This window comes from Nannobrachium achirus (genome assembly GCF_963921795.1).
Source record: "Nannobrachium achirus genome assembly, chromosome: 3".
NCBI lineage: Eukaryota > Metazoa > Chordata > Actinopteri > Myctophiformes > Myctophidae > Nannobrachium > Nannobrachium achirus.
In genome coordinates, this window is record NC_137812.1 from 45,450,524 (window position 1) to 45,473,281 (window position 22,758).

At 42.0% G+C, this 22,758-nt stretch overlaps 1 protein-coding gene across 5 annotated transcripts in view; it reads right to left on the reverse strand.

The window, feature by feature from the left end:
• Nucleotides 1–1,690: 1,690 nt before the first annotated feature.
• kdm4c (lysine (K)-specific demethylase 4C) overlaps nucleotides 1,691–22,758 on the reverse strand; it is a 52,718-nt gene continuing 31,650 nt past the window's right edge. For 2 of the 5 annotated variants that reach the window (XM_080722089.1, XM_080722085.1), the window contains 8 exons: nucleotides 21,855–21,931; nucleotides 21,204–21,259; nucleotides 20,979–21,087; nucleotides 13,494–13,688; nucleotides 12,718–12,888; nucleotides 8,356–8,475; nucleotides 5,569–5,661; nucleotides 1,691–2,676 (listed from right to left, as the gene is read on the reverse strand). In XM_080722089.1, coding sequence (XP_080578215.1) covers nucleotides 2,509–2,676; nucleotides 5,569–5,661; nucleotides 8,356–8,475; nucleotides 12,718–12,888; nucleotides 13,494–13,688; nucleotides 20,979–21,087; nucleotides 21,204–21,259; nucleotides 21,855–21,931 — 989 coding nt within the window. In that variant the 3' untranslated portion in view covers nucleotides 1,691–2,508. The remainder of the gene's footprint in view (nucleotides 2,677–5,568; nucleotides 5,662–8,355; nucleotides 8,476–12,717; nucleotides 12,889–13,493; nucleotides 13,689–20,978; nucleotides 21,088–21,203; nucleotides 21,260–21,854; nucleotides 21,932–22,758) is intronic. The other 3 variants (XM_080722087.1, XM_080722086.1, XM_080722088.1) reach the window with 3 other exon arrangements.

Here is a 22,758-nt window from a genome sequence, read left to right on the forward strand (position 1 = left end):
GCTGCTTCCTGATTGGCCTACGGTCTTAAACAAGAGAAGACATCGACCAACAGACATACGTACGTACGTACGTACGTACGTACGTACATACATACCCAGCCGATCACTCTGCTTGCGTATTAAAGTAACTATAAGAAGATGGCTGGTCAGGGATATGGGGCAGCACTGGCTCAAGGGGTAGAGTGGCTACATGGGAATGGCAGGGTTTCTGGTTCATCCTAGCATCCTGTCAAACTAACTGCTCCCTGGGTGCTGTTCAGTAGCAGCACACTGCTAATACTGTAGGCTGGTTTAATACAGAGGAGTACGGAGCCCCCTAGTGGCCACTGGAGGGGGAAAAAATATATAATGCTAATTCGTGGCCACGAATTACTATTTCGTGGGCATGAATTAGTATTTTGTGGCCACCAATTACTATTTCGTGGGCATTAATTAGTATTTCGTGGCCACCAATTAGTATTTCGTGGGCATGAATTAGTATTTCGTGGCCACCAATTAGTATTTCGTGGCCACCAATTAGTATTTCGTGGCCACTAATTACTATTTCGTGGCCACCAATTACTACTTCATGGCCACCAATTACTATACTATTTCGTGGCCACCAATTACTATTTCGTGGCCACCAATTACTATTTCGTGGGCATGAATTAGTATTTCGTGGTCACCAATTACTATTTCGTGGCCACCAATTACTATTTCGTGGCCACCAATTACTATTTCGTGGGCACGAATTAGTATTTCGTGGCCACCAATTACTATTTCGTGGCCACGAATTAGCATTATATATTTTTTTTCCCTCCAGTGGCCACTGCGGGGCTCCGTAGAGGAGACATTTTGTGTATGTGCAAAATATTACCCAATTACATGTTTTTGTTTAGTTTTTAACTACAATCCACACGCAAACACACTTGCTGATATTCAGGAGAAAGCAAGTAGAGTACGTCACTCAAATATAGCTGACTGTTGTCTTCAGGATCACAACCTGTCAACTGGCAAAATTGATCATTACACTTCAAATACTGTACAGTGATGCTCACACTATCATATTGCTGGTTGCTGGTTTAATTATTGCTGGTATTAACCTATACCTTTTAAATAATTGACAGTAACGTTAATAGAAAAGCAAACATGGATGTTTTTTTTATTTAGTTTTTCTTACAGCAGTTAACAATACATTACCTATAGCAAGCCAAAAATAAATACAGATATTAACTTAAATAATTTGAACAAAGTGATTCAACACAGAGTCAATAGAGTTTCTTTTTAAAATGTGACAGGTAGTGAATCAACTTCAATAGTCTAACATGGCCTCTTATCCTTCTCTTTTTTTATCATTACATCCCTTTGAGAGAATGATGAAATGAAATACGGTACAGAAATTCATTCCTTCTCAAATGAGAATTTAGTTTCAAAAATCCAAAGCAATACTTTTGGATATAAAAATGTTTTTTAATCAGTGGATGAAAAGAATGGAAGAAGAGGAAGCCACAGCAGATTACTGAGACACAAACCGTCAGAAGCATAACGTTGTTGTCGGGTGGAAACCTTGTATCTTCCAAGTTTCAAATGTGTACGTTCTTTCGCAAAGTAAAGCCCTGCTTCATCATACAAGGCCGTCGCACAAAAGTAGTGAAAACAGCCGATCTACAAGCACACAACGCCTCGCACCGCGAGGCGTTGCGTGCTTGTAGATCAGCTTGTGGATCTGGACATACAAGGTTTTCACCCGACAACGACGACAATGATGTTTAACATGCGGAACAGCAGGACACGGGATGAAAAAATACAACACGCAGTGCAGAAATATTCTAAATAATACAAACGGACAGAAAACAGAGTCCCAAAAGTCTACTGTAGGTGACGCTATTTAGAAAAATCTAATTTCTTGAAATCGTCAAATGTACAAATGAAAAACATCTCGTTTCAAAAAAGGTGGTGTGACAAATATAAGCTTTTTTTTTGTTTGTTTTGTTCATTTTTTTTCTTCTTTTTTTTAAATTCCCTGACAGATGTGAAAGCACTGAGCCAACCATGGGCCACGATACACCCGGTTTAGATCACCAGTCCAATCAGAATCCTCCTCCTGGCTTAACACTTCACCCTACAAATTATCAGACACCAACACACATGAAGCTAATGGCCATCTTATCCACTAGACCCATTCCGTAGAGGTTCTGAAACCAGAGGTGGAATGGGCAAACAGTTGTTAAGATGGACCTGGGTCCTACACGCACAGATGCTTCTTGAGCATGCGCGCGTGTACACACGCACGCACAAAACATGATAAAACAGTACATTTCCCATTTACATCCCCCCTCTCTACACAGTGCATTCATTTGTCATTGATCTTTAGCCTCTCAGCGTCCTATGGCCTAATTCATACTTTGTTGCACGCTAGTGCCGCACACACCGGAAATAGCCGATCTACAAGCGTCGATCTGCTATTTTCAGTGAGTGCCACATTGCGCGAACCGAGTCTAAATCGCTGGCGTAATAATACGTGGCTCCTCATTTCCCTTTGGAGTTGCGCGGCTCCCATGTGCTTCTGGTGGCGGTGCGGAGGTCGGACAGAGCCACGTAGTCTTTCTGGAAGCGCGAGTTGGGAGTTCTCTGCCTCTTCCTCTCGCCCTGCGTGGTGAAGAAGGTGTCCTGGAACCGCATACTGGAGGCTGTAGACTAGAGAGAGAGAGATAGAGAGATAGAGACAGAGGCAAGTGAAATTAGAAAAGTCAATGATGTCAGTGCTGAGTCTGAACATATATATTTTTTTAAATAATTATTAATAGCAGTTTACACAGTGTTTATAAGGTGAGGAGTGTAGATCTTAGGTTTGGGCGGTATCCATTTTCTCATACTGTACCTTCATACCTACCTGACATTTCACCGGTGTACAGTATACGTCACGTTATATGATGTTATATTATTCGTGTAGAGGAAAAAACATACACGCTTATAGAAGTCCTTGTAACATATAATCTAAACATTATCTGGCATACAATGAGGTGTGTCTAATATGGTCTCTGTCAGGTGGAAGTCCAAAACTGTTACTTTTCAGCATTCAAATTCAAAAGCAGCAAAAGTAGCTGATCAGCTTGCAGATCTGCTATGTTTGTGTGATGCTGTAGTACAGGGTTCCCCAATAGGCGGCCCGCGGGAGGCTACTGTCTGGCCCCCACCAACCACAGTAATAATGGTGGTATAAGAGCAGCAACAACACTAGTATATTGTCGTTGTCGGGTGGAAACCTTGTATGTCCAAAACCGTTTGTTTTGTATCTATCGTCTAAAAAATGTACTAAACTAGTACAGCCGATCTACAAGCACACAACGCCTCGCATCGCGAGGCGTTGTGTGCTTGTAGATCTGCTGTTTTCACTAGTTTTGTCACTTTTGTGCAATGGTCTTGTATGATGAAGCAGGGCTTTGCTTTACCAAAAAACGTACACATTTGAAACTTAGAGATACAAGGTTTCTGCCCGACAGTGACGATATCTGAACTGTCGCTGGAGTAGCGGGAACGCCGCCGTCGCCCCCCGCAATGCTGTGGCCCTCGGCTTGGTACCCTAGACATAATTCGGCCCTTGAGGAAAACTAATCGGGGAACCCTGCTGTAGTATGATCAAGTAGGGCGGTGATTTACAGAAGAAAGAAAACACACGAATAGAATAAAATATAGAGATAGATAGGTTTCTGCCCGACAGCAAGGATAAATGCAATTAGCCTACTAAAACTACTGCAGTAGTCTGGTGTAGTCTCTGCCTACCAATATGTCTGGTGACGTCTACATTCAATGTAAGGGGCTTGAACTGGGTGGAAACCTTCAGAGATATAAAGACCGGGAATGCGTTAATTTAACCATTATTTTATGCTTTAACTATAAAATCTACGCAGATCTACAAGCTCACAGTTCGTGCTGGGCAGCGAGCTTGTAGATCTGCTATTTAAAAAAAAAAAAACTTGAACATTTGTCTTTGAGTATTTTGACCCGATTCTAGACTATAAATGTCTTCAAAATCATTCTAAGGTTTTTGAAAGACATGTTTTTTACGTCAGTGGTTCTCAAACTTGTCAAGGACCCCTAGAATTATATGTAGTTTTCATGCCGACCCGCGTCTCAAAATATTATGTATCAGGGAGCCCCCACAGAAGGAAATGTTTGAGTTACAAATGTTCACTGTTCAAAGATTTGAACACATTTTCATGGTTTGAAAAAAATAGCAGATCTACATGCTCGGAGCGAGGCACAGTATTTCTGCTATGTTTCAATAGCTAAAATATAAAATAATTCCAGGTCTTAATGGGCTAATATAGATGTTACCAGACATTTTGGTAGCTGGAGAGCTCCAATATGGCTGGCTACGAGAGACTATCGTAGACAAAGTCTGGCTGGGTTCAAATAATCATGGCCTATAGAAAAATGAACAGAAATAATTATGCACACTCCTTCCCTCCATAGATTCAGCATACCTTGCTGGAGGAGCCGGTGACACTTGTTGCTGTGGCGGGTGCCGACACATCAGTGGTCTGAAAGGTGGTGGCAGACTGGCAGTTCAATAAAATCATGCGGCTGATAAACTGATTTTTGTAGTTGGAAGAAGTCATCTCAACATAAAGTTATATGTGGTAATATTTTCATGATTCCGTGTCTACTTTTTGGACAGTAATGAGAACCCATGGATTAAAGCTAAATGAAATCTCACGACTGACAAATGGTGTCCTAATGTGCGATTTGGGAAACCCCCACCACACACACACACACACACACTAGCGCTGGTTCCTAAACAATTAACGCAATATGTTAAATTATTAGCACATTAGGCTTTCATGAAATATCTGAGACCATTAGTGTTTTGATGCTTCGTTTGACCGCTTCAAATGCGCTAATCTTAAATAAAAACCAAAGTAGGGATGGGACGTTATGAAAATGTCATATCACGATTATTGTGACAAAAGAAATTGGGATTTACAATATTATCGCGATAATTAAAATCCATTATCCTGGGGCGGAACATTTGTCAGAACATGTCAAACATGACATTTGATAGAGTGAAGGAAAAAAAAGACTGTATCAAGTACGTATATTCTAAGTACCTTTTACCAATTATAGAGGGTTTAAGTGGTACCGGATAGGCAGTTCGGCAAATAAAAGGTAAATTGATCCCAGTGCATGACGGAGGACGATATCACGATAAATTAAATCTCCACAATATGATTATCGTGAGCGTTTTTTATCATGAACGATAAACGATAATATCGCTTATTGTCCCATCCCTAAACCAAAGTAGCCTATCTACAAGCTTTCAATGAGAGCTTGTAGAACAGCTACTTTCGTTGTGCAACATGCTTCCACAGAAGACATGCCAACTTCTATGGAATCCAAATGACTGAAATCAGTCGTGGCGGCTGAGAACTTTAATCCATGAGAACCATACCTTTATTTCTGAATACTCTGGTATACCGTAACACCTTGATACCGCCCAAGCCTATTAGATCTACATTTTAACATGCAGCCTATTTATTGCTTATGGGCTGTACAACAGTAGACTACAGTACAGACTGTGACACTTACAAGTCTACCCTTCACCTTTTTAGGCAGGTCTTCATCCAAAGTATAAACATCCTCCCTCTTTGCCAGCACCTGAGACCCATCCTCAAACTCCACCTACAGTGAGAGAACACACACACAAAAAAAACTCTCCACTTATTATTGTTTTTATGTCTATATTTTTCTCTATATCTATATTTGTATAAGTTTTTTATATGCAGTGATATCAACCTAAAGAAAAGAGTTTGCTCTCAATGAATATGATCTTCCCTGGATGAATAAAGCCTGATTCAATGCATGAGTTTATTTTTCTTTTGACAATACTCAAAATACTCTCTGTTTTACATTTTTTTATGGTTTATCCTTTGACAATCCCTTGTGCTGCGATAAAACAAATATCCATGTTTTTAGCCCCGCTAGCTACATGTCTCTTAAGGACTGGCATTTAGTCCATCGATCTGTCTAACACTTGTAAACTCAAAGGTATGAAAACTACTGGCTGGATTGCAATGGAATTTGCCAATTGGTCCCGACTCCTAAACAAGACGCGTTTAAAACTACTACTGCACCCAAGTTGTTAGGAACAGCGCAACCTCTTAAGAGCTGCTAGCAGGGCTTTTAAACTCTTAGGCCTCTAGTTTGAGGGCAGAAAATGTTCATGTTTATCGGCAGCAAAACTGTTGGATTGACACAGCAGCGAATTGGTAGAGTTGGCAGTAAGTGGCAGGTTCAGCAGGGGAGGGAGCTCAGCACATTGTGGAAGTCAGCGCCTTGAACGCTTGCGCCGCTCGCTATGGCAAAACCCCCGCCGGGTCAAAACAAATGAGAAGTCTAGCAGGGGAGTGCTTTAAAATGCAGAACAAACACATTTTGGCAGCTTATGATTTCCCTGAGCTATACAAGATGTCTTGAGGTGAAAAGCTCTCTCAAGGAAAACGGGTTCCGACGATACAAGGTTTGTTTAAATGGAGTGGAGATTAGAGATGTGACAAAAATGATATTTCGTAAATATATATTTTTTTTTAATGGAGGAAACATACATTTCTACAACCGCTACAAGTTACCTCCCCATTCATAGCACAGTAGAAAGGATATATATCTTATTTACTTTGAAAACCTATTCAATACATCCACCCTTAATCCACCCCATGTTCGCTCGAACAACGTGTATGACAGGCATACACGTTGTTTGAATACTGTACTGTCTGTTGAGAGAAATCCACATTTATCTTAGTTGCCTTTACAGAGGTTCTCAAACTTTGTAATTCCAAGGACCTCCAGGGTGGTATGTATTAGGGTAATCTAAACCTAACCCTAACCTCAGTAAAACTATGCCTAAACCTAACCCTAACCCTAAACCCTAAGTCTAACCAAAGGTCGGTCCCCTGTATTAGGGTCACAGACCCCATACCTCGGGTCAGAGAGTGTACAAATGGAACCAAATGGACCATTGGGGGCCACAAATGATCTTACGAGTCATGTGACAAAGAGCATCCCACAGCGTATTAATATCCCATACTGTTATGTCATACACCTTATGTCATAGAAATGCAGGTCATGACGGATGCAACCAACTACTTACAGAACCTTAGCTAGGCAACCCAACCTGCTGAGCACCACTTTCTAATTTCATTTTTAAACACAAAGGAACAAAAAAAAAAATAGTTCCTGTCTTCTTCTGAGATTGACCCATTTCTAAAACCATCTTTAGGTGTGTGTTGTGTGTGTGTGTGTGTGTGTGTGTGTGTGTGTGTGCGTCAGAAATGCATTTGCGCATAGCGAATGGTTGACGCCCAGCTAAACTAAATAAAGATTCAAATGGAAGCAGCCTGACATCTTGGCTTGGTTAATATTTCAGTGTGTTTGAATAATGCAGATTGTCACCTCCTCCTCATCCCCCACCTCTCGCTCTTTTCTCCCCTCTACCCATCCTCTTCCGCTCTGCGCTCTCCTTATGTGCATTTGCTCCGATCTGTCCATCTCCTCCCTCTTACAGGCCCTCCTCCCCTCTGCCCACAGCTCTCCTCTTTTCTCACCACTGCTCCAATCAATCTGCCCCGTCCTCTCCTCATCCTCCCATCTGGCGCATCTTCTTAAGACTGCCTCGGTGCCCTCGTCGGCTTTTCTTTCACCCGCTATCCCTTTCTGAGGCTCCACCTGTCTCTATACATAGACCTGATAACGTCAGCCGAGTCAGGTGGATTCTGAAGGCGGTCAAGAAGTTTATTGCAGTGTTCCTATGACCATCTGCTGGGTTTTGCAACATTCTCTGCCAGCTATCAAAAGACACCATGTACATATTCATGGAGATGATGTGTGTTGTTTGCACTTAGGGCTGTCACAATTGTTACATAATAGTCTAATCGTGATTATTTGACATAATCTTGATTATTTGACATAATCGTGATTATTTTTCAGAATCGTCATAATTGTTTCCATGTTGAAAAATGTTCATACTGTATTATGTTTTTTTAAGTTAAAAATAGTGGAAATAGCAGATCTACAAGCTCACAACGCGTCGCGATGTGAGCTTGTAGATCGGCTATGTCCACTATCAATGTTCTTTTTTAAGTATAAAGTTGTCAAATATGTCAGTAATTTCTTTGTATATTTAGGTTATGTGTCATATCTGCCATGTGCAACTTCAAAGCCTAAAAGCTAAACAGAAATGTAATCGCGATTATTTGAGTGACAATTAATCGTCATGTAAAATGTCATAACAGCGCCCTACACAGCCCTATTTGCACTTGCGTATGCTTGCTCACTGCACGTGGTGCTGGCTGTGAGAATGCACAGTACTGGCATGCGTACCTGGTACATATAGGAGACGTTGGACCCCAGGTATTTGGCCCCATAGAACAGTCCATCCGGCCATTTGACCTGGACAGCCTCTCCCACCTCTGGAGGACCCAAGTTCACACAGTCTCTGCTCTGTAAAAGAAAGGAGAATACTGGTCAGTCTGTGTGTGTCTTCATGCAAAAATGCTCCTAATTGTGAACAATAAGGTTTGGGATGAAAATAAGCTTAGCCTTATGTTTGTTGTGTCCATAGTAGGGATGGGACGATATGAAAACTTCATATCACGATTATTGTGACAAAATAAATCGCGATTTACGATATTATCACGACAATCAAAATCTATTATCCTGGGGCGGAACATTTGCCAAAAAATAGCCGATCTACAAGCTCACAGCGCGTCACAACGTTGTGAGCTTGTAGATCGGCTATTTTTTGGCAAAGACATTTGATAGAGTGAAAAAAAGACTGTATCAAGTGCGTATATTATAAGTACCTTTTACCAATAGAGGGTTTAAGTGGTACCGGATATGCAGCTCAGCAAATAAAAGGTGAATTGATCCCAGTGCATGACGGAGGACGATATCACGATATGTTAAATCTCCACAATACGATTATCGAACCCGTTTTTATCACGATAAACGATAATATCGCGTATCGTCCCATCCCTAGTCCATAGTTAAGCTGTTTTGTGTACAGTAGATGTTTGTGACCATTCAGGCAAGATGTGACAGTCATAAACGACACATTGCCCACACAGTAGAATAGTGTTAGAACATAAAAGCTTACAAACTGCAATACAAGGGACACTACATGGGAGTTCAGGACCATACTGCATGTGCCTGCAGGCATCATATCTAATTTCTGGGAAAACATGATCTCCCAAAAGGTTCTCATGGTTAGCTGGGCTGACATTGGTCTTGGCAGAAACACCACTTAGAGAGAGCTTAGGCACTATGAATTGTTTGTCACTATTTGGGGAACATGCAGCGGGGAACACGTCTTCAAGTTACTAAAAACACCAGGTTGTTGTAACTCAAATGACATTGCAATATTAGTCAACCATGATTCATTCGATGGGAGCGTGCGCCTAATGCCTTCACTGGGTTAGCCAAGATCACAGTGAAGCCAAGTTCACCATGACCCGAGATGGGAGAACGTAATCCCAACCCAGAGGAACCTGTCAAAATAGAATGAGGCGCCAGGCTTAAAAGATTTCTTAATGATTTATTGTCAAAAGAATTATGTTGCTATATAGTGTACATAGCGACAAGAACCCAAAAAGGGGTCCCGTCTTGAAAAGTAAAAACCCCAAAAGGGTTAGTTCCCATCCAAAATGGGTTAAGACGACATCATCACTGCATCAGGCTCACTAGGTAGAAGGCTCACTAGTGTCGGAGGTGCTCTGAACGGCAACGTTTCAAACGGAGTGCAATGGAGACGTCTAATCAAGTAGGATAAACTTTAATTTGTCGTTTCTTGAAGTTTGATGGAGAAGCAGGTTAATTTAGGCTACAGTGTTGATGGAGGAAGAGTGTCTTATGCCTGCCTGTATGCATGCAGCGCAGATCCACGCGGTGCAGCGAGCGCACGCACACACACGCACCGCACGCAATCTCACACACACACACACACACACACACACACACACACACACACACACACACACACACACACACACACACACACACACACACACACACACACACACACACACACACACACACACACACACACACACACACACACACACACACACACACACGCCTCTGTTCTGTGTCTGAACGTGATTGAACGGTGAAGCGATGACTTTATACTTTTATGCAAAAAAGTGCGGGGATTGTGAAATCAAGCGATAATCAGCGGCATTTATTGATTATTGCGGGAAATTCTGCGATCGCATAATCGCGTTTTTCTGGAGGGTCTAATCTATACTGTTATACTGTTAAACTGTTTGTGTGTCCCAGTCTCTGCTCTTGGCTGGCTTCTCTGTGTATTTCCGGTCCTCTGCTCCAAGAACCATTTGCTAACAGCAACTACAATAGCTAAAGTTAAATGTTAAAGTTAAATGGACCAAGCAAGAAAATGCCTCACATCTCATACACATTAATGTTGTATGTACTGTATGCTGCAAGGTTTACCAATCCACAAAGTAGCACTTTCTCCATGGCACTATGAACCAGTCTAACTCTATGCACATGGAAAACTTCTCCAGATGTTCACAGCTCAAAACTTGGAAGGTGTGGCTACATGAAAACCACGTAAGACATTTGGGGCTAGATTCAGAGCTGGCTCACACGTACAGAATTAATGCGAGACAATCCAAAACATACCCACATTCTGGAAGTTTCTCTGTGCAGATGTTTATCTCATGCGCAGGGAGGGGGGCCTATATTCTTAGGAATAATGACACATGATAAATGACCTGATGAAGGTTAATATTAAAGGCTTGGTATTTGAGAAAGTTCAGGCTAAGGGCTTCCAACACATTGCAGAGATAAATGTGGGGCTGATATATCGACCCATCCTGTGCAGATACAGTACAGTATATGCCTACGGGGTGCAGGTGTGTGCAGGTGGTGGTCCCAAAGTCTGAATAGTAGAGAACATCTCTGAACAAAATCTGTATTAATTACCTGATTACCTAATCTAAACTCTGAATGCAGCCATTAGGAGGTTAATGAATGCAATCAACGCCTATATGGAATTAAAAGAATGTGCTTGCAAGTATAACAGCTGTGCATGTACTGTGTGTGTGTGTGTGTGTGTGTGTGTGTGTGTGTGTGTGTGTGTGTGTGTGTGTGTGTGTGTGTGTGTGTTTCTTTTATAGCTCTAGAGGTTTCAGTCTAGAACGACATGAATTAATCCATTAACTTCATTGCCTCCGGAAGCGTCAAGTCAGTCATTTCCCCGCAGCTATGATGTCAAGAACCAACGCTTCAATTACCCGCTGTTCTTTGCAAAGCTTAATATTCCTATTAATTCCCTTTCCTTCTGAGCAGTTCTTCCAACTAAATTGGCTCATGTTAAGTTGTCACATCACGTGACATGCCCCATGTCAAGTGAGCGGTTGATTATAATTAGAGCTATTTAACAGTTCTGCTGCCGTTGACATTCCTCACCGTCATTGAAAGGGTTAAAGTCATGGTGCCGTTGACGGTGAGGACTGTCAATCTTACTGTATATACAGTAAAGGTATAATTACTTACTGTACGTCACTCCGGTCCCGCCCGCATCGGTAATGTCCGCGATTTGTTTACAACGCACATCGGGCATGCACGCGACGTCAACGTCCTCCATAGTAAATCCATTGAGAGGCCCATAAAGAGACTTCATTTACTCAAAAGAGACATTTTCATACAAAGAGTGGTCTCCATACTGTACACTATAGACTCGGGCTGGGCGCAGACATGTTTCTCTTCTGGGCTCACACTGTCATGTGACTAGATGACGTAATCGTTGCCGTCAAGTGATAATCCAAAAAAACAAAAACAACCCCCTTCCGGCCCTTCAAAATAATAGCGGCGGCCTACGGAGGAAACGGCGCGGCACCAAGGCACCAAGCATCCCTTCAGATTAAAAGGCAGTAGATGTGTTAATAACACAGAATCCTTTGTTCCTTTGGCAGCTTTGTGTCATGGCACTAAAACAAGTAACACGCCGTGATGGCGAGAAGCGATCGTCAGGTCGCGCTGAAACAACTAAGCATAAGAAAGAAAAAAAGTTTGCAGGCCAGGGAAACAACAGTCTTATTTTGAAGTCCACCGACCGGAAGTCAATGGTTGACGTTCATCTAACTCAGTGGTTCTCAACCTTTTCAGGCCGTGACGTCCGCCCTGACAAGCCCTAAGAGTTGAGGCATTCCATTTTGTATATCACGGTTTTGTTGTGAAATAACGCGAGGCGTTGTGAGCATGTAGATTGGCTATTTTCACAATTTCTGCCTCTAATATTTGTCAATTTGGCCAATGTTTAATTTGTCATTTCCGAGGTATTAAAGTCCTTAAATTGTCACTTTAGAAATGTGCCATACGCTTAAACTTTATGTTGGTTTGTTTACTGTTTACTGTGAGAAAACAGTGTTGCACATTAAGTTAATCATCTGGGGACCACCCAAAATAATTTCGGGGTCCCGACCCACAGGTTGAACCAGTGATCTAACTTGACACATGCAGCTGCTTGACGTTAGCTGCTTGCTGGAGCGCCCCAGCTGACAGCAATTTCGCCCAACATACACACAGATGCATGTGAGTGATTAGCGTGACTCACTCACGGACGGACATGAGTTCGCACTTGTAACAAGCATTTTGTGTTTCAGTTGTGACAGCACTGATGGGATCATTTCTAAAACGTTTGAATGTATGAATAGTCCTCACCACTATATCCTCCGGGTAGGTGTCATTGGAGAAGGAGCCGTCATCGAACATGACCTCGTAGAAGGTCTGAGAGGTGATCTGGGTGACCTTGGAGCTGTAGTAGCGAAGGTTCTTGTGTTTGGAGATCACCGTCTGCCCCAGCGAGATGGCCACCTGCCGCGCATGCTGCTTCTGACACACACACACACACACACACACACACACACACACACACACACACACACACACACACACACACACACACACACACACACACACACACACACACACACACACACACACACACACACACACACACACACACACACACAGTAGATATTAACCATGAGGCTGATTCTACAAATGTCTTCAAAATCTAAACAGTTTCAGTGTCAAGGAACCCCAACATGTAAGATTTGAGTTACAAATGTTTGTTTTAAAAATAGCGTGGCGGCATGGTGGTGCCGTTCTGTGAGCTTGTAGATCTGCTATTTTTGAATAGCCCAAAGTATAAAATAATGGTGAAAGTGGTTAAAATCTAAAAAGTTACAGATGCCTTCCAGGTCTGAATGGGTTAAGGAAAGTTCACCTGCAAATAATTAAAAGTTTACAGTACAGTATAGAGCACTTTATTACATTTGATTTGCTTAAAAATACTATTACAATAAAACTAGATTTGGCCCCTGTTTACAAATGAGATTATGAGTTTATACTTTGATGAGTTTATGACTTGCTGATGTCCATTTGTGCAGTACACAATTTGGTTCATGACAAACACAGAGACTCTCATCACTCACGGCTGAGGTGATGCGTGTTTGGTGCCTGTGGCAGGTGATTGACACGACATATGGCCAATCATCAGGCTCCATGGTTACCCCAGCAGCATGGGCACAGGTGACATGAAAGGAGGTAGGACATCGACCACATGAGCATTGGATACAAGCTCCTGTCTGCCGCTTCCCTGCACAGCGCTTGCGACAGTAGATACACTTCTGTAAGGAATACAGACATGCATGTAAAAACAAAATTACTCTCAAAACAAAACAAACAACAAAAGTTACTTTCCAAACATCTCAGAGGCATTTACATTTATGTCACCTGCTCTTATCCAGAGCTGCTTATAAGTGCAAAATGTGAATAAACAGAGTAAGCCAATAAACAACGGTAAATCACATAAGTTGAGTGCAGAGAGAATAATTTAATGCCTAAAAGAAGCTTGGACGCCAGGTAAACTATGAACCGAGCATCTGTCTAAACAACAAGCTATCTAAATCCTAATTTAGAGGGGGGATAAATTAGGATGGGGGGGGCTTTTTATGCTTTTATTGATAGGATAATAGGTTGACAAGAAATGGGGAGAGAGATGGGGAGTGACATGCAGCAAAGGCTGTCAGGATCGGGACTAACATTGCCACTATGCCAGCAGTTCGGGCCACTTTGGTTGATTTTTGTGGATTATTTGTAATAATATTTTAGAAAATCCTTTTCTTATAAGTTACATCGATCAGTTCGATTAACTGTTGCACATTTGTGACATTATGTTGCATGTTTAAAGACTGGACAATGTTGTAGCATGTTCACTGACAAAAGGCATAAATATCTTAAGTGGTCCTCAGTTCCTCTGTTGTACTGTAGTCTAGGAAACCCAAACATACAGTTTGCAATGTTTAAACCTTGGAACATGGTCAAGTGTGAGTAATAACAGATCTGCTTTCAAGCGCTGAAGAGGAACTATTCAGTATTAACCAATTATTATTATAACATCTGTAAGTGCTTTGCTATTTAATGTATGCCCTGAAAAACATAAGCTAAATGATACAGTCCATGCCAATTTCTCCTATGAAATGCATATGAAAAGGAAATGTTCTGACTGAGCAAACCCCCTGTTCCCATTTGGTAAATTCCACACAGCTCACTTGACCAAAATCTGCATTTTATGCTACCAAACACAAAATAAAATAATAAAATAGCCTATTGCGTGCTCCAAATAATCACTGGTTCAGTCTGCTCTGCTCTCTGTTATTGGATACAGCAAAGCAAACAATGTGTGGAGACCACTGGGCATTGAGTAAGACAGTGAAACAGAAATAGTGGGTGAGAGAAAGACAAGGGGGGGAGATGACCCCCAGCCCAAACAGTCACAAAGAACATGTTATTTCTCACCACAGAGTGCAAGGAAACCCTCAAATAAGACCCAATCTGATGACATCATTTGAGGTTTACACAAGAGCCAGTGTTACAGTGCCTGTGTGTTGTGGTGTTTTTTTTTGTCATCTTGGAGGTCAGAGACAGAGAGTGGTAGACATTAGACAACTGCTCTCGAGTCGGTACAGTACATATAACGATGCACGCACACACACACATTTCTCTCACACACACACACACGCACGCACGCACGCACGCACACACAAACACACACATTTCTCTCTCACACACACACACACACACACACGCGCACGCACGTGCACACGCACGCACGCACACACGCACACGCCCGCATTTCTCAAACTACTGCTGGTTTTCTGCACCAAACAGCCCATCAAGTCCATTTCCTCTGCTGCTGTGGCATCTTTCACCCTCTTATCCTCTGCTCTCCCACTAAGGGGAAGAAATGACGGCATTCCCCCCATTATAGCCCTACTCTCTCGGCTCACTCCTTTCTCCCGCATCACAGCTCTCTCCTTCCTTCCAGTCTTCCCCTCATAAGAGACTATATAGGGATGGGACGATAAGCGATAATATCGTTTATCGTGATAAAAAACACTCATGATATTCGTATCGTGGAGATTTAATTCATCGTGATATCGTCCTCCGTCATGCACTGGGATCAATTCACCTTTTATTTGCCGAGCTGCATGTCCGGTACCACTTAAACCCTCTATTGGTAAAACATACTTGTAATATACGTACTTGATGCAGTCTTTTTTTTTCACTCTCTACGAAATGTCTTTGCCAAAAAATTGCCGATCTACAAGCTCACAACGCGTCGCAACGCGACACGTTGTGAGCTTGTAGATCGGCTATTTATTTTGGCAAATGCTCCGCCCCAGGATAATGGATGTTGGGGATATTTTGATTATCGCGATAATATCGTAAATCGCGATTTCTTTGGTCACAATAATCGTGACATGAATTTTTCATATCGTCCCATCCCTATAAGAGACCTTCCCTTTCCCCAACCCCTGCCTTTCTCCCTCTTGCCAAGTTGTTTCACGTCTCTTTCAAGTTGAATTTATTCATTAATCTAATTCCACTGAAGCCGTATTTATACAGTATCTCCGTACATGGAAGCATGTAATAGGCCTATATTTAGAGGAACTCTCTTGGGGAATGTGCTCTGCTGGCAAGTGGGGCTCAAATGGGATCTAGGCTGGCTCGTAAATATGAAAGCTAGCAGATAAAAAGGCCTGATGATAACGTACGTACACTCTCATAACACTGTATATATACAGTAGTATGTGAGCACTGAGCACATGCAGAGGTACCTGCATTTTTTTAAAGGGCCCTGGGAGCTTTCATCTCTAGGTATATTTGAATAATAAGTAAGCATAGCCAAAGGCAAGATTGTACTGTATTTGAAGGTTGGTAAATACAAGGTCTTTTACAAATCCCTGTATCCAACTAAGCTAGGCCCTTGAAATAAGTAGCCTTCTTTGCTTGTTTGCTTTTATAACTGAACATTTGCAAATGTTATTCAATGTGAAACCTGCTTTCTATAAAAGCTAATTCGAAATTCTACTAACGTAGCATTTTAATTAGCTGCTAGTTTACTAGTAGTATTCATACATAAACAGAGGATCTATGTTTTTAGTTCATTTGGTGACCATAATTAAACAAGTTTTACTTTTATTTCCTAAAATGATTACCATTACCATGTCAACTTTTTTGCCTGTATGTTTTGGCTGTCTCCAATGTCTACAGACTAGTATAGACTGACATGTTATCATTAGTAGCTTTGTAACCTTAAGGCATTAACAGAGGCTAGCAATATTATCGATTACCCATACGGCTGATATATACTATATATCTATAACCTATTACAACAGGTGTAGGGGGATACAACTATCAGGATACCTTGATGTTTAGGACGGACGGTGTAATAAAGGACTTAGATACACATTTATGAAAATGAAACTCACTGAACTACCACATAGGATGTGTATCAAATGTCTCTCTGTGCTTACTGCCTAGTAAACTTTTGAAGAGACTTTTCCCCCCCACATACTGTAGGTCACCCACTTTTTTAAATGACTAACTTGGCCTACATTTCATGAAGACTTAAACCACCTTCAATATGGACAGCAGTACACTGATGAACTGACCTGACTGTCTGGCCTGCATATTCAGGCCAAGATGATGAACAAGACTCAGACTGGCATGCAACGCACATCTTATCTGTGTGTGTCTGTAGCTACAGTATGTGTATAAATCTGCGTGTTAAAAAACAACAATGTGAATGTGCTTATGTAGTGTGTGTGTGTGTGTGTGTGTGTGTGTGTGTGTGTGTGTGTGTGTGTGTGTGTGTGTGTGTGTGTGTGTGTGTGTGCGCGCGCGTGTGTGTGTGTGTGCGTGTGTGTGTGTGTGTGTGTCTAACCCACTTTCATCTCCAGAGTGTATTTGGGTCCCTGTGTTGAGCCATGCGTTAAGAACATTCCCACAGTAAATTATGAATGCGTGTGCGCATGCAAGTGTGTACACGTCAGTAAATTATGAATGTCTGGGGCGACTAGTGCCGGCTACAGGGGCAATGGGTACAACGCAAAGATTCTTTTTTTGCACGTGGCTCCGCTGAAGGGACGCACAAACGAAGGAGTGGACAAACTACAGGAGATGAAAGTGTGCCAGTGCCACCCACAGTCTGTGGCCCTCACCGTTTACACACACTCATCATAACATCCATGTCGTGCTGTCAAAGCTACGAAGAGATATGGCGACACCCGCTGTGCCTTCTACAGATGTGTTTACATGCACTGTATACTGTATCTGCTACCGTGAGAGAAAGGACAAGAGGCTCAGAGCTCCCATGCAAGCCAAATGACGTCATGATGACGTCCTCCGGTGACGTTCAGAACTAGGCCAGATCACAGCCCATATGGGGATGATCTTGACGTCATTACCAGGACGTCATATGGATTTATGGATTATTGTTATTGTTTGTAATGTTGAAATATAAGCATATAAGGTTATATTCTGGGACATATCTGACTAGTTATGATATTTATCTGGCCTCGATCGGACCCTCTGATTAATCCAGGACGTCCGTTTTCGTGGGCAGGATTTATGTTGGTTGAAATCAGGTGATATTCTAGGCCAGATCTGACTAGTCATGGTTTGACTTGATATGGCCCCAATCGAGACGTCACTGATTGGTCCAGGTCCTGACCGTGCTTGCTGGGTCTATTTGGCTCTTAAACTCTACTAGAGGTTCGGGCTGCTACGCCGCGGCCCGTCCTCACACCTACGTCGCACCACTGATCCGGCATCCCGCCGGCCCATCCTCCCTCTTTGTGCAGTATGCAGTCAGGGAGTAAATGCTGACTAAAGGGAACAAGAGTCTCTCAACAAGTGACGCTGGTGGCGCCACTGGACCACTTGGGTTTTACAGCAGTGAAACTACGTGGGCGTTGACTCTCCAGTGGGTGCTATTTGTTAAGTACAAGCTGAAGAATTTAACGAATGAATAAAATGTGTATAGTTTCAATGTGGTGGTCCAGGGTGGCTTTCACTTCATGTTGCACTGATGTTGAGACGTTCCGGCCTGTCCTCACTTAAGCCACTTTAATATACTGTAGGATATACTTTGTTGACCGGGGTCCACCAGGGGTCTGCACTTGGTCGTCCCCCTATTCCCTTTAAACCACATTTATTTGCCCCCAAAACTGCCAATTTACCGACCTATACGTAGTACGTACCCCAACCCATCTGTGAGATAATTGGAGCAGAAATTGTAAGCTCTAATGCCAGTGAGAGTCATTAGCACTGAAAATACACCAAACGCTTCCATAGCATATTTAATAAATAATACAGACTGACTTAACTCATTGATTGTCCAGATTAAAAATAAACTTTCTGGCTACACCCGCATAGTTTCACTGCTAAACCCAAGTGGTGAATTTAGTCTGCCTTTACTCCCTGACCTTGTACCGCACAAAGAGCTACACCAAGCAAATTATGGTTATGTTTAGAAAACAAAACGTCTGATAATTTATAAAATAACATATTTTTTTACAGAATAAAGAAATCAGATCAGAGCCATGGTTAAAGTTAAACTCAGAGGACATAGGCCTACTGGCCGAGTTGTCTCAGGGTGAGAGAAATCCCCATTGGCAGCGCCTTCTCTCTGATTCAATAGCCTGGTTGTGTTCTCCCAATGGACTTGGTTTTGATTGTTGCAACAGAGGAGGGAGATTAACAGGAAATTGATTTGAAAGCTAAATGAATGCAACACAGCAGTTCCGCCTGAGGCCAACAAGAGTTGTGCAAATCAAGTTGTGTTTAGTATCAATTTAAATTATTCCAGGAGGAAAACAACACAGTAGGCAAGCAGCCATCAATTTGGCCACGTAAAACACTTAAAAATGAACATGCTTTCTGGCTTTTCAGTGTTGACTGAATATTAATATGTTTTCTGGTTTATTCTCTCAAAGTCTGGTTTATGTAACAGTTATGAACACAATTATGCAAAACCCAGGTGCTGCTCCACTTGGAATTGGAAACTGAAAGAGTGGATTATTACATACGAATGAGCTTAGCCATTTTCCACCGGGTGTCACTATTATGGGCATGTCCTTAAAGGCGAACATTTTCTGAAATAGCGGAAAATAAACGATCTACAAGCTCACAGCGCGTTGCAATGCGACGTGTTGTAAGCTTGTCTGTCAGCTATTTTGCAGCACAACACCATCGTACGACAAAGTGTAAAATAGAGCTTAAATGATTCATGGTAATACAGTCGCAGCTGATATGAATGTGGATGCAATTCTAAAGGCATTGCATCAGCCCCTTGCTTTTACTGACACAGGAGCAGCTCTACAATTTGTTTCTCTCTGACATCACCATCCACCCTGCTGTTCCTAGTTAGAGGCATGCTTCTGTTCACAATTCAACTGCTCTCAAATGACTGCGGAATTCTTATGTACGGAAGCGACGTTTTAGCATGACTAACACTGAAATACTTGTTGACTTTGTTGTTTGGACACCATCAGTGATTTACACATTATTTGTCTAAAGCAGGGGTCTTCAACAGAGGGTCCGGGACCCCTAGGGGGTCCTCCAAATTGTTTGTGTGATATAAACTCTTTTTCTCGTTTTTTGTATATGAACTGCCAAAAATAGCAGATCTACAAGCTCACAACGCCTCGTGAGGCTGTGAGCTTGTAGGGGAAAAAGAGTGAAAGAGAGTGAAAGGTCAAGTTTATTAAGTATTGACGGTTCAAGTGGTTAAATATCTGAAAACACAGATTGACATGAATCCAAAATACACTGATCATTTTGCTGTCAAACGAAGAAACTATATGGAATCTATGAGAAGGTTGTGGGGGTTCCCACTTCATCTCTCTCTCTCAACTAAGAGGTCCTTGGTCTGAAAATGTTGAAGACCCCTGGTCTAAAGTGTCAATATCCTAATCATCCCATGCTTAATTCAGCACCTTAACCAAAACCTGTCCTATATCCTACATACGGTGCAAAAAGCGTTTTTATTATAAGAATAATATAAGTTATAAGTTATGTTAAAAGTAAAATGTCACACCAAGTAAGGCTCATTAAAACCCTGAAATACTCTTTAAATACGGTATGCTTGTCTCCTAAATAACAATGCAAGCTATGTACTAAAAGATAACATTCGATCACTGCTATCCATCTTGTGCTTGAATGTGCATCTCCCAACAATTGTGTTTGTGCTGAGCTATCATGGCGCCTGCAGCAGAGAGCTAACTATAGTGGCACTGTGTGTCAGGTCTGCTGAGACTGGTTTTCTCATTAAGCAAACATGCACACATGCATGCACACCAATACAAAAAGTAACACAAGCACGTTCAAACACACTTAGGTAGACCGGCACATAAACTCGGGTATGCATGCACACACACAAGTAGTTAATTATCTAGCTTTGATGGCGGGCATGTTCGTCTCACATTGTTAATTAGCGCTGAGAACACTTTATTAATTAGACTGAGCCATTCCTCAAGGTCCTGGGGAATTCCAACAGTGGATATGTGTGTGTGTGTGTGTGTGTGTGTGTGTGTGTGTGTGTGTGTGTGTGTGTGTGTGTGTGTCCTCACCAGTTTGTATCTCTGCATGGGGATCCTACTGGTGTCAATGGGACTCCTCTTGGCTTCATCTGTGAACCTCGCTTCAGGCAGAGCTACAGCACACATAATGTGGGCCCACCTGCACACGCACACACAAAATGTTATCTGAAGACACAAACAACGACTTAATCTTAATCAAGCTTAAGCGATCGCAAATGAACAAATGCAGCTAATCGTAACACAAAAGCCTCTTACTTGTCATCGGTGGTTTTCTTTAGCGCTCCACCCCTGAGATTGCATAGGCAGCACTCCTAAGAGACCGAGAGGAGAGGAGCATCACATCCTCCATCCAAAGAACAACTTCTTTAATCTTTTGTTGACTGAGTTGGAATCAATCGCTTGCCCAGGCACTAACTCCGTTTAGTCCAGCCTGTTTGTTTTGATTAATAGTAGGGCTGCAACAGTCCATCTAACTAATCGATTATAAAGAATTATGATAATTTCATGAAATAATCAATTAATAATGTTTTAACCCATTTAGACCTGGAAAGCATTTGTGCACGCACTATGAGCTTGTAGATCTGCTATTTTTGATGAATCATGTTTAAAGCAAACATTTTTAACTCAAATCTTTGCTTTCTGGGGTGGTCCCTGATAAATAATATTTTTAGATGGGGGTAGGCAGCCAAATACATATTATTTCGGGGATCCATGACATGAAAACCTTTTGAGAACCACTGATATTATAGCAACATAAGAGTTTCAGCAAACTGATTTAGAAGACATTTTGTAAGAATGGGCCTCAGGTCTAAATGGGAAAAGATTACGTTTAAATATGATTTAACTGATTTAGTGTACTATAAGGAAAGATAACACCATGCAAGGGACTAGGGTTAGTGAACGTACTGCTGTGAAGCTTCCATCCGTACAACGATCACATGACCATTCCCCACTGACATCTTCGGCAGCCACTCCATAACAACCTGAAATACAAACAATGATCACAATTAGTTCTACACAAGAATGTAATCCAAAGTTATATTGATCTATAGGATTGTAGTTTGAGGGCTTAAACACTTGTTTATCGGCAGTGCAACTGATGGGTTCGTAGGTTTGAGATGGCAGCTGAACCGGTGAGCCTCGTCCTAGCAGTAAGGGACTAAAGACTCGCTTCATGAAAAGGGACATCCCACAATGCCACCACAAGAACACTGGCTTTTATTTTGCCATTTTATTTGGATCTGCGTACCCTATCAAGTCGATGTGGTTCTCCAAATAACAGGGAATGTCCCTTTTCTCCATATATGGCTGTCGGTCATACTTGTACATGTTCAATGGAATATTGTGGACACTCTCACATCAGGAAGGCTACATCCACAGTGATGATGTAGGCTCACAATACTTGTGGACCACAGGAAGGCTAGCGACCACTTTGTGTAAGCTAATGAGAATCATTATAAAAGAATAAAGAATAAATACTTGGGAATCCTGTGTTTAAAGGATATTAATGCTGACAGAGTTAACACAATGTGGGTGTTGGTTATCAGCCGAGAACACCAGTTTACTGCCCTCCGCGCTAGAGGCTTTAGAGTTTGGCAATGCACCGATACATGTCTGACAGGAAAGGGCAGACAATGCCTGCCCTTATTGCAAGTTGTACTACCATAAGAACATTTATTTTCCAAAAAGACAAAAGTGTACAAATACAGACAAACACAAATAAACACAAAACCACATTTTCCACATCTCCCATTGTTGTTTCCATTGGCTGCTGACAGAGTGGTGGGTTTGTTCCGTGCAGAAGAGACTA